Source organism: Phaenicophaeus curvirostris, chromosome 2 (genome assembly GCF_032191515.1).
Source record: "Phaenicophaeus curvirostris isolate KB17595 chromosome 2, BPBGC_Pcur_1.0, whole genome shotgun sequence".
NCBI classification, from domain to species: Eukaryota; Metazoa; Chordata; class Aves; order Cuculiformes; family Cuculidae; genus Phaenicophaeus; species Phaenicophaeus curvirostris.
Window position 1 is genome coordinate 70571284 of NC_091393.1, and position 14306 is coordinate 70585589.

General features: G+C 41.2%; 1 protein-coding gene across 1 annotated transcript in view; it reads right to left on the reverse strand.

Annotated features, from left to right (window-relative positions):
* The window catches only part of ADSS2 (adenylosuccinate synthase 2), a 37175-nt gene extending 23546 nt beyond the window's left edge, over positions 1–13629 (reverse strand). Inside the window, exon 1 of the mRNA XM_069852422.1 lies at positions 13392–13629. Coding sequence (XP_069708523.1) covers positions 13392–13559 — 168 coding nt within the window. The 5' untranslated portion in view covers positions 13560–13629. The remainder of the gene's footprint in view (positions 1–13391) is intronic.
* Positions 13630–14306: the final 677 nt, after the last annotated feature.

Sequence of the window (14306 nt, forward strand, 5' to 3'; positions counted from 1 at the left end):
AGAATTTGAACCTCAGAATTTTGCTTATAATATGATGCCTACAACATTAAAAGATCCTGTCCTAAAGGTGCTATTGATAACAGCTGTCTGGTAGAATGTTAAGTCGGTCCCCATCTGGCTTTGGATGCCATTCTGTCAAAATGTGTCATTTTGAAAAATATTTTTAACTTCAAATCATATTTTAGGAGAACACTAAAACAACAGCATTTCGCTAATTCAGTTATCAAAATTCTGCTGTGGATTTACAGGTAAGCTCTACCCTAACTGCAGAAGTGCACACATACTGTTACACGGTTAGGAACTGTAACACATTAAAAATGGTTCACACTGTACACTCAACAGTGAGCTAGTAGTGAAGTGTACACATGTTGTGTGCTCAGACATTGCACAACATGGGTTTGGTAAACAATTCTAACTACAGAAACACGAACTCGGTGTTCTAGTGGTGGTGGAGTGGAGGGGTGGGTGGTTGTTGTTGTTAGGTTATGGTGTTTGGCTTCTTTTTTCCCTTCTCCAGAAACTGATGATAATGCCAAAATCTTTCCAACGTAGGCAACTATTGCCTCTAGGCATAATTCAAGGTATAAACAGATTAGGTCACTCCTGGATTCAATGCTTTCTGTCTGGATTTCTCACTCCTCCACTAACCAAACACTCAATACACTAAACCAAACGGCACCAGTTAGGACATTCAAGCTAACGCTCCTTTGATTCAAATGTTTAAACATTATTAATGGAGAACTAGCTGTAGAATTTATTTTCAGTATTAGTTAAACAAAGTTCATGCTCAAATGATCTTCAATACATTTCTTGATAGAGGCAATACCCACATATTAACTAAATACAGTAATCAATCTACAATATCTCAGTCAACCCAAACTACAGGAGTTCTCTCCCAGCCATGTGAAAAGTGAAACACCTACCTTGGGCCCACACAAACAGGCCAAGTGCACAGCAAGACCAAAAAATGCGCTTGCTCAGTCTGATATACTCTACGCGCACGTAGCAGTGGCTCGTTTTCCCTTTCACCCAGCACAATGGCAAGATTTCCTTCAGCTAAGCCAAGAAGTATACCATAGCCACCATATCCACTCATTAGAGCAATGCAGCTATGGATTCAGTGACAAATAGATTGCACAAAAGGACTGGAGGGAGTGGGGGCTGGGGACTACACACACGATCATTTCCTATACAGCACAGCTAAAAGTGGCGCTCTGATTAAAGAACTTCTTCAGGGGGATGCCTTCTCCCCATTCTGCCAGATGGCACCAGAGGGAGCCCCTCCAGAAGTCAGAATGCAGACTGTGGAGGAGGTCAGGCAGCAAAGGCAGATCTGGCTTTGCCAGAGTAAAAGAAATAATATCATGCAGATTTAAGAAAAGAAATTTAAAATTAAGGTGGTAATCAATAAGATGAAATAGCATGACATAGTCAGGCATGTCTAACCGACTCAAGACCTTACTTGCTTGGTATTGCAATGCAATATTTTATTTCAAAATTATGCAAATGAGGCTTTCTGAAAGACAAAGGCAAACACCTAATGCAAAAGACAAGCAAGAAAGCCCTTTTAAGAAAAAAAGAAAGATCACTCTAGTTAAACTTGCAGACCACCAAAAAAACAGTACGGATAGGCAATATATGTGGGACCAGAAGAGAGGTCTCAAGGTCCAAGCACACGTATAACACAAACCCACTGAACCTTCTTCACAAAGTTGTGGGTTCTCTCCTCTGCTTCCATGCTCTGACACAGCTGTTTTAAGAGCTGTGTAACCCCACTCATCTAACATATTCTTAAGAAGAATAAAAAACAAAACAAACAAACCATACACAGAGAAAGGCACATTTGTTTCTTTAGGCGTTTCCTAAAAACATTTTTGTGAAATTTTCCTTTTTTCACTACTGCATCTCATAGGATGTTACAATATCAGATACAGTATTGTAAACCCTCAGATCATCTGCCAGAACAGCAGAATCAAAATTTTGATACTAAATAACACAGTCTCTCTTAAAAGCCTCAAGAGCCTTTTTTTTTCCCTCTCATTCCCAAACCTCATGTTTCTGTCAGTTTAAACTTCTATCAGGAAAAAAATTAAAAATAATAAAAAATCATAATGCTCTCAACATTTATCACTGAAAATTAATTCTAGGTTTTATCCCACCAACAACTGTATACATTGATTTTCTTAATTATACAATTGCCACGGAAGAGGTAATTGTTTTTTTGGATACCCCTGCGCACATCCTTCAAGTCTGGATTCATACAGCAAAATCATTACGTGCTATGTATGAGCTTCTCATTTCAATAAACACAATCCATAATATTCCAACATTTTTGAAGTCTTTTCATTCTGGAAGTCATGTCCAAATGCACCTGCTAGTTTTCTTAGAACAGCATCATCCCCAAAACGCACCAAGGACACAAAGTCAGACAGCAAACAGAAAAGAAACACAGGCGTTTATGGCCCAAAAGACTGCACCATCTAGCATTCAAATACCATGAACTGGAAGTATATTGTTGGAAATAATGATAGGGAGGGAGGGAAACTGGTTCTTGTTCATAGCACAACAGAGACTAAGCACTTAAATATATTTAATATGCACAATGCTTAATTTTTCCTGATTTAACTGAAATATCTCTCTAGATTAGGCCGCTACTATGTTTATATTCTTACCCAAATAACCATTTTCTCCCTCATGTTCTAATAAAGGTCACTTAGAGGAGAGAGCACTATTAGGGGAGGGGGAAGGCAAATAATTTCTCTTTAGGTTTTTGCTTTATCTTAGAATACAGCCTCTGGACTTGAGCTCATGTCATCACAGAAAACTGAGTATACAGGAAAACTAGGCACGTGCCTTGCTAAAGAACAGAACATAGCCCAGATTCTCCATCTTGTAATAAAGCAGCTACCCAAAATAAAGAGCAATAAGAACCAGTAAGAACATACTGTACTCCTATTAAGAGGCTAACACAGGCTTACTACTCCTGAAGTTTCAAGCATGCTTTGCTTAGGTATAACATTATTTATCTGTGCATCTCTATCAATGCACTGCACTGCAGTTTTAACATAATATGGGGTTTCCAAAATTAGGTTTTCAGAAGTAAGCAATGTTCTTAGCATTGTATCTTTTGAGGTAGATTTTAGTAAGTTAAAAGCATTCAGAGTTTGTTTGTCCTTTCTCATTTCCTTGCACTACTTGTTCTCCTCCCATCTGTCAACACAGCAGTTGGAACAGTTTTCTCCACTCTCCCTAAGGATTCTTCAGTGACCAAAGCATCGGTCCTTTGAGCTTTACCAAATTACAATGTTAAATTGTGTCTCTAATTGAATTTCCATAACTTTTCAACTGCCAGGAGCATGAACTTCGTAATACCAAAGTAATACAACATCTTCCTTCCTTGACTTTTGACTCTGTCTTGCAGTGAGCACCTAGGCCCACTGTTAGTGTTGAGACTTTGAAACAAGACACCAAACTTAAGGTGGTTGGTTTCATGGCTTGACTCAGTCTGCAGCTTTCAGGAGACCTATTTCTGCCTATGCAGCCACCAGCAATCTGAAGGAGTAGCTGCCAGTAGACGACACTGAACATTTGTGCAGATCACTGGAGAAAACAACAGCTTGCTCAAAGTGAAGAGAGAACCAAATACCTACTTTTTTCCCCAAACAATATCAGTTCACATAATTAATGGAATGTGAAGTGGGACATCTTAGAAATATGTGTCTTGGTCACAGCCTCGATGCAAAAAAGAAACAAAAAACCCACCTCAACCATGAATGTTTCCTAATACTCTTCAAATAAAGAGATGTTGGTTTGGGTTTAAGGATGTGTTTGGTTATTCTTTTGTTGTGTAGGGTTGGTTTGTTGTTTTGTTTTTTTTTAAAACTTCCGTACATATCTAGCTCTAAAGGGTGCCAGCTGGGCTGGGATGAAAAGATTTCTTTCCATTTACTTGGAGAACCAGGGTGAAAGTCATCATGAGCAAGCGTGAACCTATGCACTTCAGTATATACATTTAGCTTAAGGACTTTGACGTTCTGATGGATCAACAATTTAAAATCCTATTAAGAAACAGTAGCATTTTTTCACCTTTCTTGATCCTGACACCACTAAAGATACCACTAGTTTTTAAGTCATTAAGCGCAATAGCGAAAGTAAGATCTGGCACAAGATCATTAGTCAATCTATAATATTTTAAGTAAAATCTGTTGTAAGATAACAACGTGCATAAACCTTTTAAAAAGACATTATTCTAATTTTACTGGTGCAGCACGCTTAAACTGCTTCCTTGAAAATGTGTAAGATCCCTGACCACTAGCTGGTAATCCTGAAAGATACGAGCTATTCAAGGGGTGGAACAGCTAAGTACACAGGGCTCTGACAGAAAGGTGCATACTAATGGTCAAATTATCACACAAGCACTGTTGGAATGACAGTGACCCTGGTGACAAAAGCCCATATTTACCCACTTTCTAGAAGCGTCATTCCAAAAACATCCCCTATGACAGACCACTTTCGAAATATTCCTTTTACATTGTTAAACTGCTCAAAAATACATACAAATTTTTTAAAGGGAAAAAAAAGGAGGGGCTTTCTTCAGCTTGCTAAAGGAGATTAAGCAACCTAAAAATCCTTCTCATTGGAAGAACCACACCCAAGAATCTGCGTCCACATATTCAAGGTAGATAGGCTGGCCTCTACTACACACAAAACAAGATACTATTCTAAAACTTACCTATCCTGACAAATGTGAACAGAATCAGCTACATATGCACAGAGAGGGCATAAGATAGCAAAGGCAGCTTCAAGTATTGCACATCTGGGGGCCATTTGATAAACATTCTTAGGGAACACCCTTTTTGCCATAGTTCTGAGTGTCTGAAAATACTAATTTGGAAGGAAAACATGGCATCTGTTAGTTGACATTTTACTAGAAACAAGCTTGAAACATCAATAAATCAAACAAATTACTCCTGCCAGCCTAAAAGCACTATCAAAGCACTGGAAGGCTGCACTTACCACAAACAATACAGTCACACACATGACACAAATACACCAGTTATGACAATACTGTAGCATGGTTCAGTCAGTACCACTGGAAAATATACTGAAAACTAATCAATAGTTTCAGAGAGGACTACATCTTAAATATATTGACCAAACAGTATTTCTAATAGGACAACTATGGTAATTTGAAGGCAAATCATTTCAGCACTTCCCCTATCAATGCAAAATGGCTTATTTTCACTTGCGTTCTACAGCTTTGAAATATCCTAACTGCCAGCTAAAGTATTTCAGGTAAAGAACTGAACAGAACTAGCAGCAATGTTAATGCAAGTACCTGTAAGAACTTGTAAGTCTTAGAAAGATGTATTCTGGAGCCAAATTGGTACAAGCAGTAGAACGTATAAATAAGCTCTAAGCAAGACAATTTTCCTCACTTTGAACAACAGCTCTTAAGCTCACAGTATTCTGTTCATGCAGAACAGTTTCCAGATCATATACAAAGGATAGAGAAGAAACATTCATAATAATATTTAACAGCAATTTCTCTTCTCAATTGCATCACCATACTAGTCAGAAGTCCCCAGGGAACATTCATGTATTGAGCTGATTCACTGGACAAGTAAGAGCCAACCTTTTTTGGAGTTATGGCAGTCTTGATAATTTAATCAAGTTAATTTGACAAAATAGTAATGACTTATGTCTGTCTTCAGATAGTCTAATTGATGACTATTTCATCATCCTTTTTGCCCCATGACGTTTATTGTCAGAATTAAATACAGATGCTCTTTTTAGACAAAAGAATATTTAGTTCAGCAAGAAAATACAGTACAAGAAAGTGTATCAGGTAAGACTTGAGGTTTATAGTGCTTAACCAGCCACTACTAAAACTGAGCTAACATGATACTGAAGTTGCAAAATCCACCACACAGGGTTCTGTTTGGGGTTTTGCTAAATATGAAGGTGCAACCAGAACACTTCCTAAGAAGTCTTTTTTCAAGAATAACTTATTTGGCTTTCCACAAATGAACTTCAACAGTACTAATGTTTACCAAGGATATAAAAATTTTAAATTAAAATAAAAATAAATCAAACTGGTGGTTACAAGCTCCAGTATGATTTATAAACAATGCCTGCTAACTTAAGAGCTCATACAAAGCTAAGTGAAGCCAGTGACTGAGAAAGCATGAAATCTCATTTTCAAAAAAAAAAAAAGACTGAAAACAACACAAAGTCATACCCAAACACTTAGAGAGAAATCCTGAGCCAGGACTTTTTCTTCTGGTGACTTTGCTCAGAAAAGTTCCAAGCTCCTGGGTTTGTAGCCACCCTCACTAGTTTACCTGAAAAATATGCAAAGGACTTGACTGCTTGTCCTTCCAGTTCAAGGGAGAAGAAATTGCACTTCATCTACTTTCCTAGCATATCAGACTCTTCCAGGAAAAACACACATGCTTAATATATCCATCACTCACTGAAAGACCTTCACTCTTAACCTTAAGACTTTGGGGGCTTTCTTATCCTTTTTTTTTTTGAAAAAAGGTGCAAACAGTCTAATATGAAACATTAATGTCCCAACTTGGATAATCACTAAAACCAAAACAAAAGCAAAATTGCTTGTTCACAAACTGAAAGCAAAAATACTACTCCTTTTAAAACAAAACAAACAAAAAAAACCCTGCTTTTTAAAACTTCTGTGTAGAGCACAATGAGAAACAGTAAATGTGTACCACACATGCCAGCCAAGGAAGCATACACTTAAATACGAAGTATGTACACACATATGAGTAGAACATGCCAGTAAGAAATCACTGCAGGAACACAAAAAATGTAATGCATTTGAAACTAAGATGGAGGAACAACAGCACATCTTTCTCCATTTTAGAGCTATATAAGCTGAAAACATCCTTTTTACATTCAGAGCATTTCTTCATTAGTCAAGGGCAGACTAGACAGCAGTACAATAATCGGGACAGTTAAATCCATTTTGAATGCACCAAGACAAGAAAGCAGTTCAAACCCTTATGCCCCATTGACAGCAGCACTCTCACAACTGCTAAGAGATCTACAACTAAAAGATCTGCAACTTTAACTAACAGTGGAGGTGCACAGGGAAAAATATCTATTGGAAAAGCAGACTGAAATTACCACTTAAAAGCATATTGTGAATGGCTCTCTATACCCGTACTGAATACAAGAGTATTTAAAGCAGCTCTGAAATACTGACATATGCATTTAGAAGAACTATCTACCCAAAAAGTCTATGATGACAATCACTGCCTTTTCTTATGACGTGATCATGCCAACTTGTCTATCTCAAAAACATGATGCCTCAGGGTAGAGCAAAGAAGTCTTTCAAGTTATCTCCTGTAGAATAGAAATTAGTTGTCTAGTCTAAAGAGATGTTATCTCATGCTACGTTAAGGAAGAAGCCTTACAGTCTTTCCAACTCTACCCATCAGATGTGTGTGTGTATAATTTTTTCTACAGTTTACTTTTATTGCTACCACATTCCAGCATTCATTTTTAGCTCAGGGCAACCACTGTTGTTTCTAAGCTAGCTATACAAGTGACTGCCAAGTTGGGCAAGAAGCAAGTCTATGTTGCTTTGGCATCAAATGGTTGTAAACATTTACATTTAACTCTTAGATGAAAAGTCAAAAATATATCAAGAAAATTGGATACTACCACTACATCAAGAAACACATGAAAGACTCCTCCTTGCCACAATCTGATTCTAAGAATGCTGAACACACCTTTGAAAAGTTCAGAGTCCAGCAAAGAGACGTATCTGAACCCCTATGGCATACCCTAACTAGACACAGTTTTGCAATTACTCGGCTATTTGCTTCTCATTTTAGTACACATTGCCAAAAATCTATTTTTAACTTCAGATTGCAAGCTATCCCCTTAATGAAAAAAAAAAAAAATCAAGGTTTTGTTAATTAATTCATTCTCTTGCATCCCAGATTTTGTGATTAATTTACTGCTTCACCCTCAATGATCTAGCAGCTAACAAACACTAGTGGATAACCTGCTCCTGGATTTCAGTATAAACAACATGCAGCAGCTAGCAACTTTCTTCCCTGACAATCCATTCATGTCTGTAAGTTCTAAACCTAGTTCAAGGAGCCATTATGTTACACACTTAATAAAAGTTTCTAAAAATTTGGCAAGACTTCAGAAATTTTTGAACGTGTAGTACAAGAATCACTGCATCAGAACAAGATAAAGAGCATGGTTTAAGGCAGAATATGACAGAACAAGCACACCATGTTTTATACACTCATCTGTTTTCCCCTAACAAAAAAACCACTGACATTACTTAAAAAAAAACTCCACACATTTCTCTATACTGATAGAACGTGCTCTAAGGAACTGCTATTGAAAGAGAATGTTCAGAAACACTCTTTAGAGCTGGTTTTGGATTAGTTTGACCTGATCTGCAAAACCATATACTGTCACAATGCCTGCATACGTTAGGTACAGGCAGGATTCATTATCCAAGTCCAGAATAAAGATCAATCTGTTCCCAAGAGATGGAGGCTCAAGTGAGGCAGGCAGATAAGGAACAAGAGAAGTGTTGAAAGCACAGATTGATCCAGCATTACATTGGTTCAGTGCACAAAACTCCATGAATGTTTGCTACATTTCACAAGAGCATTAAAGAAAAGATATGAGAAATGACAAGTGACTTTGGGAGTATTTACAGAGAATATATTCCAAATATGATGTAGCACAGTAGAAATAAAACACGTATTTGAGATTTTAAAAAGCTGCTATAGAGTACTACATCTTAACCAACCAAACACAGTAAGCTTTTGTGGTAACAGTAAGATTGAAAGAACAATAAGAAACCAGTAGATCAAGGTGTAATTTGCTCTTTAGTGCTATTAAGCTCTCCTTTGTTAATGGTACAAACTTTATGAACTGGAAAATCATATTTCAATTGCCCTTCCATCTGAAATAATTTAGACATTGTGTGACTGTTTACAATAATAAGAGATCACCTGTCAGTGATGCTCTAAAGCAGGACTGTAAAGCATATGACTCACTGATGGGGCAGGCCAAAGAACTCATTTCACTGACCTCTCTTTCCTCACCAAAGCACATCGTTGGCACGCTGCCAACCATTACAAGGTCCAAAAGTGCACCTAGCACTTAAAAAAATGAGAGCTCTAGCTAGACATCACATATCAAATGACGGAGCAGCTAAAAAAAAAGCACCATATAGCAACTGATTCTGCTATTTGTAATTCTGCATGGCCTGCAAAGGCTCTAGACAAAAACACCTTTTCAAAAGGGGAAAAAAAAATATTAAAAAGGCAAGAAAAAAAAGTGGTTATATATAACCTAGCAATACAAGGCATTAGGCAGCACTGGTACAAGGACTTCAGTTGCAGTTATTAGCTGATCAGTGGCCAACTGCTGAGCCCCAAGAATCTGCACACCTAGAAGTTCTCTACTAATCGTGGTACTGTAATCACCACCTATCAAGTGGTCAGCATCAATATACAACTGATGTTTGAAGGGAGAAAGAGGAAAAGGGACTACAAAGAGGAGGAAAAGGTAGTATAGCGAAACTATCCACATGCTGCAGGAATCATGCAACCCTACAGCACGCAGAGCAGCAAGGCTAAGTCACAGGGAGACCACACTGGAACTGGTTGAGAAGATTTGGTAAGAAGCTGCAATTCTGTTTTAAAGTAGCAACAAAGTGTACAATAGAAATGAAGAATCAGAAAAATTAGATTCTTTAGCATAGGGAGCATAGCTTAAAAATTATTTGAAGACTTACGATATCTTATGCACCTCCACATTATATACTCTGAATACATCAGCCACCTCCAATTGTCTTCCGGTAAGAACAGAAAGTGACTAAAAAATTGCTGATGAAATGAGTAAATGAGAATTACACATTAAAGAAGCTACTTTTTTTTTTTCTGTACTGCATACATTAACACCACCACCTCCATCTAGTCTACGAGTGTAAGAGCTACATAGCATATTTTGGTACTGTATTTGTTTTGATAAAATGATTTATCTAAAATAATTTGTTTGCATTAATTTGCCATTCCCATCTCCAACAAATCAAATTCTGTTAGTTATATTCCCTAATTCGGTTGCATTCTGCAGTGACAGGAAGTCCCTTAATCAGAACAAATGTTTTCTTTTAAATTTCCATTACCCGTGGAATTGAGAAAAATACAACTTATACTTTTAAATGGCTGCTTACTAAGAGGAAACTGTCAATCAAGAAACAGAAAAGCACAGTCTTTCTGGCAACTTCTCCTGGCTATCAAGCCAATTCCTGCTATGTTTCACTGTCTGGACCATGATTTACATGGTAACAGGTAAACAGACTTTGCTCTGCAAGCCACTGAAGACCAGATGTAGGTTTAAGTGCAAAATTCTCACCAATACATTTGTTCTATCAGAAGTATAATTTTATCAGATACCTCCTAGAGGTATATAAAGACCAATTCAAGTTTAACAGCGGAAGAACAAGTACATACGCTGCCTGCCATGAAAACATGCTTGTTATCAAATGCATCTGAACCCTCTGTACCAGCTTAACTGCCAGTGCTGCTACACTAGCAACTACAAACACACAGCCACTGGATGTATTTTCATTTTAGTTTAGCCTCTTAAAGCAGTTGTTTGAGAAACCATAGTACTACTTTTGATAAATGTGAATCTGCCTCCTGAAAAGAAAACCTCATGCTCTTGCACTGAGCACAAGAGTCCTTTCAACAGCCCCTAAGGCTAAGATAAAATACTACAGAGTCATGTTCAGAAGAAGTACAGCCATAACATAGCTCATTTCCTGACACAATTATCTGGCTGATTGTACCTACGCAAGCACCTCTTTCCAGATGCCGTAATCAGCTAGTCAAACAAGTGACTGAAGTCACTGGCACACCTGCTACCTAGGAGACAAGGAGGTATGGCCATAGATTTCACAGTACAACTTCTTGCAGTGCCTTTACAGGCATTGTAAGTGATAGTTCTCGGTTCTGGGGCAGGGCCATTTTTATGCTCCTCATCTGCACAGCAGCACAGAACCAGGGACAGTAATTGGGAAGCCATGCTCGCTAGAGTTCCCAGTTTCACTGCAAATATAAAGCAAGTTTCCGAGACTTCACAGACCTGCTACAACTTCCAAAGTCCTTCAAGAAAACAGTTGTCCTAATAAAATTTGCACAAGAACACACCAGAAATAACTGATCTCATCCACAGGCATTCTAGCAACATTGTGACATGAAGAGAAAGAACCATCCTAGAAAAAGTATAATGGTAAAGTAACAATCAGAAGCTCTGATTACAGAAAGCTAGTATTAACAAGGAGCAGACTGAACGTGTTACAATCTTCTTTCTGGACTTGTACCAGACTCATACTCTAATTTACCAGCAGTAACAAGAACATCTAGACTATGCTTGCATACATAGTAAGATGACTTAATAGCTCAATACCACTGAAAGACAATTCCTATTTTCCCTTCTCGTATCGATTAACTGTTCTCTGTGCTTACCCTGTCCTGAGCTCCTCCTTTCACCAAGGTGCTCTAAGCCAATTAAATTCCATTTTGTTTACTAAAATGGTAGAAAGTAAATCCAATCCAAAAGTTTCCTGCCATTTTGGTGAGTTTAATTGACTTACAGAAGCGTCCAAGTGCCACAGTCAGTGCATGGGAGGAGACCCAGACAGCACAGCCTTCAACAGGAAAGGGAAGAAAGGAGGAAGAAAGTCTCCTTCCTTTAGCAGGAGCAACGAGCTGTTAGAAAGAGAAGAACTGGCCACAAAATTCAAGCCTGAGAGAACATCATCGTTTTTCCCTTTTCTTGATCCTTTACCAGCTGATTCAAAAGAAGTAACAAATACATTAAAACACATGCACACAAAAATTCACTGTCTGCCTCTCTCTCCCCATCAAAACTTCTTAGCATGAAACATGTACACTCACCCAGATGTCCTTCAAGTTTCAAGAACAGAGTTGTAAAGGACAAACTGAGTCACTGTGTTCTACAACCCACAAAGCCAGGCACCCACGCCATGGCACCACATCCAATTTAACTGTTTTATTTAAAAAAACAAGATACATGGGAAAAAGTAATTCATTTGCAAAAGCAGCTATTTAAGAATGCTCACGTTTACTTCAAAATTAAAGTCCCTTTAGTTCAAGTCTTGGATTTGTCAGCCTTGCAACTTACTCGGTTTTGAAAACACCAGTTTTATGTGCCCTTCTTGTCAGGTAATACAAGGGTTCAGTGTCTACACTCCTTAGCAAGTGATACGTTCTTCCAAAATACATTTATTCAAGAGCTAATTTAATTTATGCATTCGACAAAAGTATACAGGTATAACACTTACATGAAGTTTGCACATGCTGTAGGCATTGTACCTCAACTTCAAGAAAAAAACTCTACATAGCTTTAGTTCAGTACATGTGCTGTATATGTCAGTACATTGGCAATGTTAAAAACATCTCAGACCTTTGCTGTTTTCATAGAATGGTTGAGGTTGGAAGGGGACTTAAAGATCATCTAATTCCAACCCCGCTGCCGTGGGCAGGGACACCTTCCACTGGATGAGGTTGATCAATGCCCCATCCAACCTGGCCTGGAACACCTTCAGGTAAGGGGCAGCCACAGCTTCCCTGGTCAACCTGTGCCAGCGCCTCACCTATCTCGTGGTGAAGAATTTCCTCCTAACGTCTAGCCTAAATCTTCCCCTTTCCAATTTAAGGCCATTCCCCCTGTCCTATCACTGCATACCCTTGCATAAAGTCCTATAAGGACTTTTCACATCGGGATTTCACGTGGAGATTTAAGAGTATCGTGCCCGCGGGCTAGGCTCACTTTTTTCCCCCCTTTTTCTCTGGAACCAGGCCTCCAGCGAGAGAAGAGAAACACTCCGCACAGGGACACGGGGCTTCACTGACACAACAGTGACCTTAAGCCAGGCCTTTTAAAAGCCGGTTTCTCTCACAGAAGAGGAAGAACGGAGCATATACACACACACAAACCCTTCCCCCACTCCCCCTCAGAGCGGGGCCGCCAGGGCCAGAGCGTGGGCGGGGGGGGTGTTGCGGCTGCTCCTCGCCCCGCGCACAAAGAGCGCGGTAACGGCGGGGCGGCCGCGCTCTTCTCCCCCTCACCCAGCCCTCGGCGGCGAGAAGGGCGCCTTCCTCTCCCACCCCACACCTCCTCCTTCCTCCCGGCTCCGGGAATGGGACAAAGGAACGCGCGGGAGCGGGAAGCGGAGCGCGGCGGGCAGGGGCCACGCGCTGAGGGGAAGGCGCGGGGGGGGGCGGGGGACACACACAGCAGGGCTGGGGCCGCCTCAAGGTGACACCCGCGGCCTCCCGCCTCCTCCACCTCCTCCTCACCTGGCACCTGCAGACGATGTCAGCGTTCTGCGCCAGCAGGTCGACCACCTTGCCTTTGCCTTCGTCGCCCCACTGGGCCCCGAGCACGACGGTCACCTTGTTGCCGGGCGGGCGGGCGGCGCACCCGCCGTTGGGGATGGCGGGTGCCGGGGCGCCGTGCTCCGCCATGGCTCGCGCTGTCCGCTCCGGCCCGGCTCCAGGCACATGCGGCAGCGCGCGCGGAGCCGCTCCCCCGCCTCCGCCTCCTCCCGGCCGGGCGGCGGTGCCGCGTCCAGGTGCCGCCGCCTACCGGCCTGCCCCCCCCCACTCCACCAACTCACGCCCCCCTGCCCCCCTCCCCGCAAGGGAAACCGGAGCCGCCGCCGCTCCCGGAGGCTCTGGGCTTTGGTTTGGTTTCCGTCTTCCCCCGCCTTCCTCGCTTTGGCGCCTTTCTCCCGCGCCGCCGACCCCGGACTACATTTCCCAGCGTGCCTCGCGGCCTCCCCCGCGCGGAGCGGGCGCGTAGTCCTCGGGCCGCACCTGTGGCAGGGAGAGCGCCGCGACGGCCGCCCCGCGCGGGGCCATGTTGGCTGCGGTGGGACCAGAAGTGCCGTCAAGGAAAACCCGCTAAGGCTCATTTTGGAGTTTTAGAAAGCGAGCATCCTTTATCGGGCCTGGGCAACGCGAGGGAGCGATCTCCATCAATGATGTACAGCGAGGCAGGAGCTGGAGACACAACGCATTGCCCACTTAGAAGCATGTGGATCAGTTTTCCCAGAAATTTAACAAGCCTTATGAGGAGCAGCTGCGAGAGCTGGGGTTGTTTAGCCTGGAGAAGAGGAGGCTGAGGGGAGACCTCATTGCTCTCTACAACTACCTGAAAGGAGGTTGTAGAGAGGAGGATGCTGGCCTCTTCTCCCAAGTGACAGGAGACAG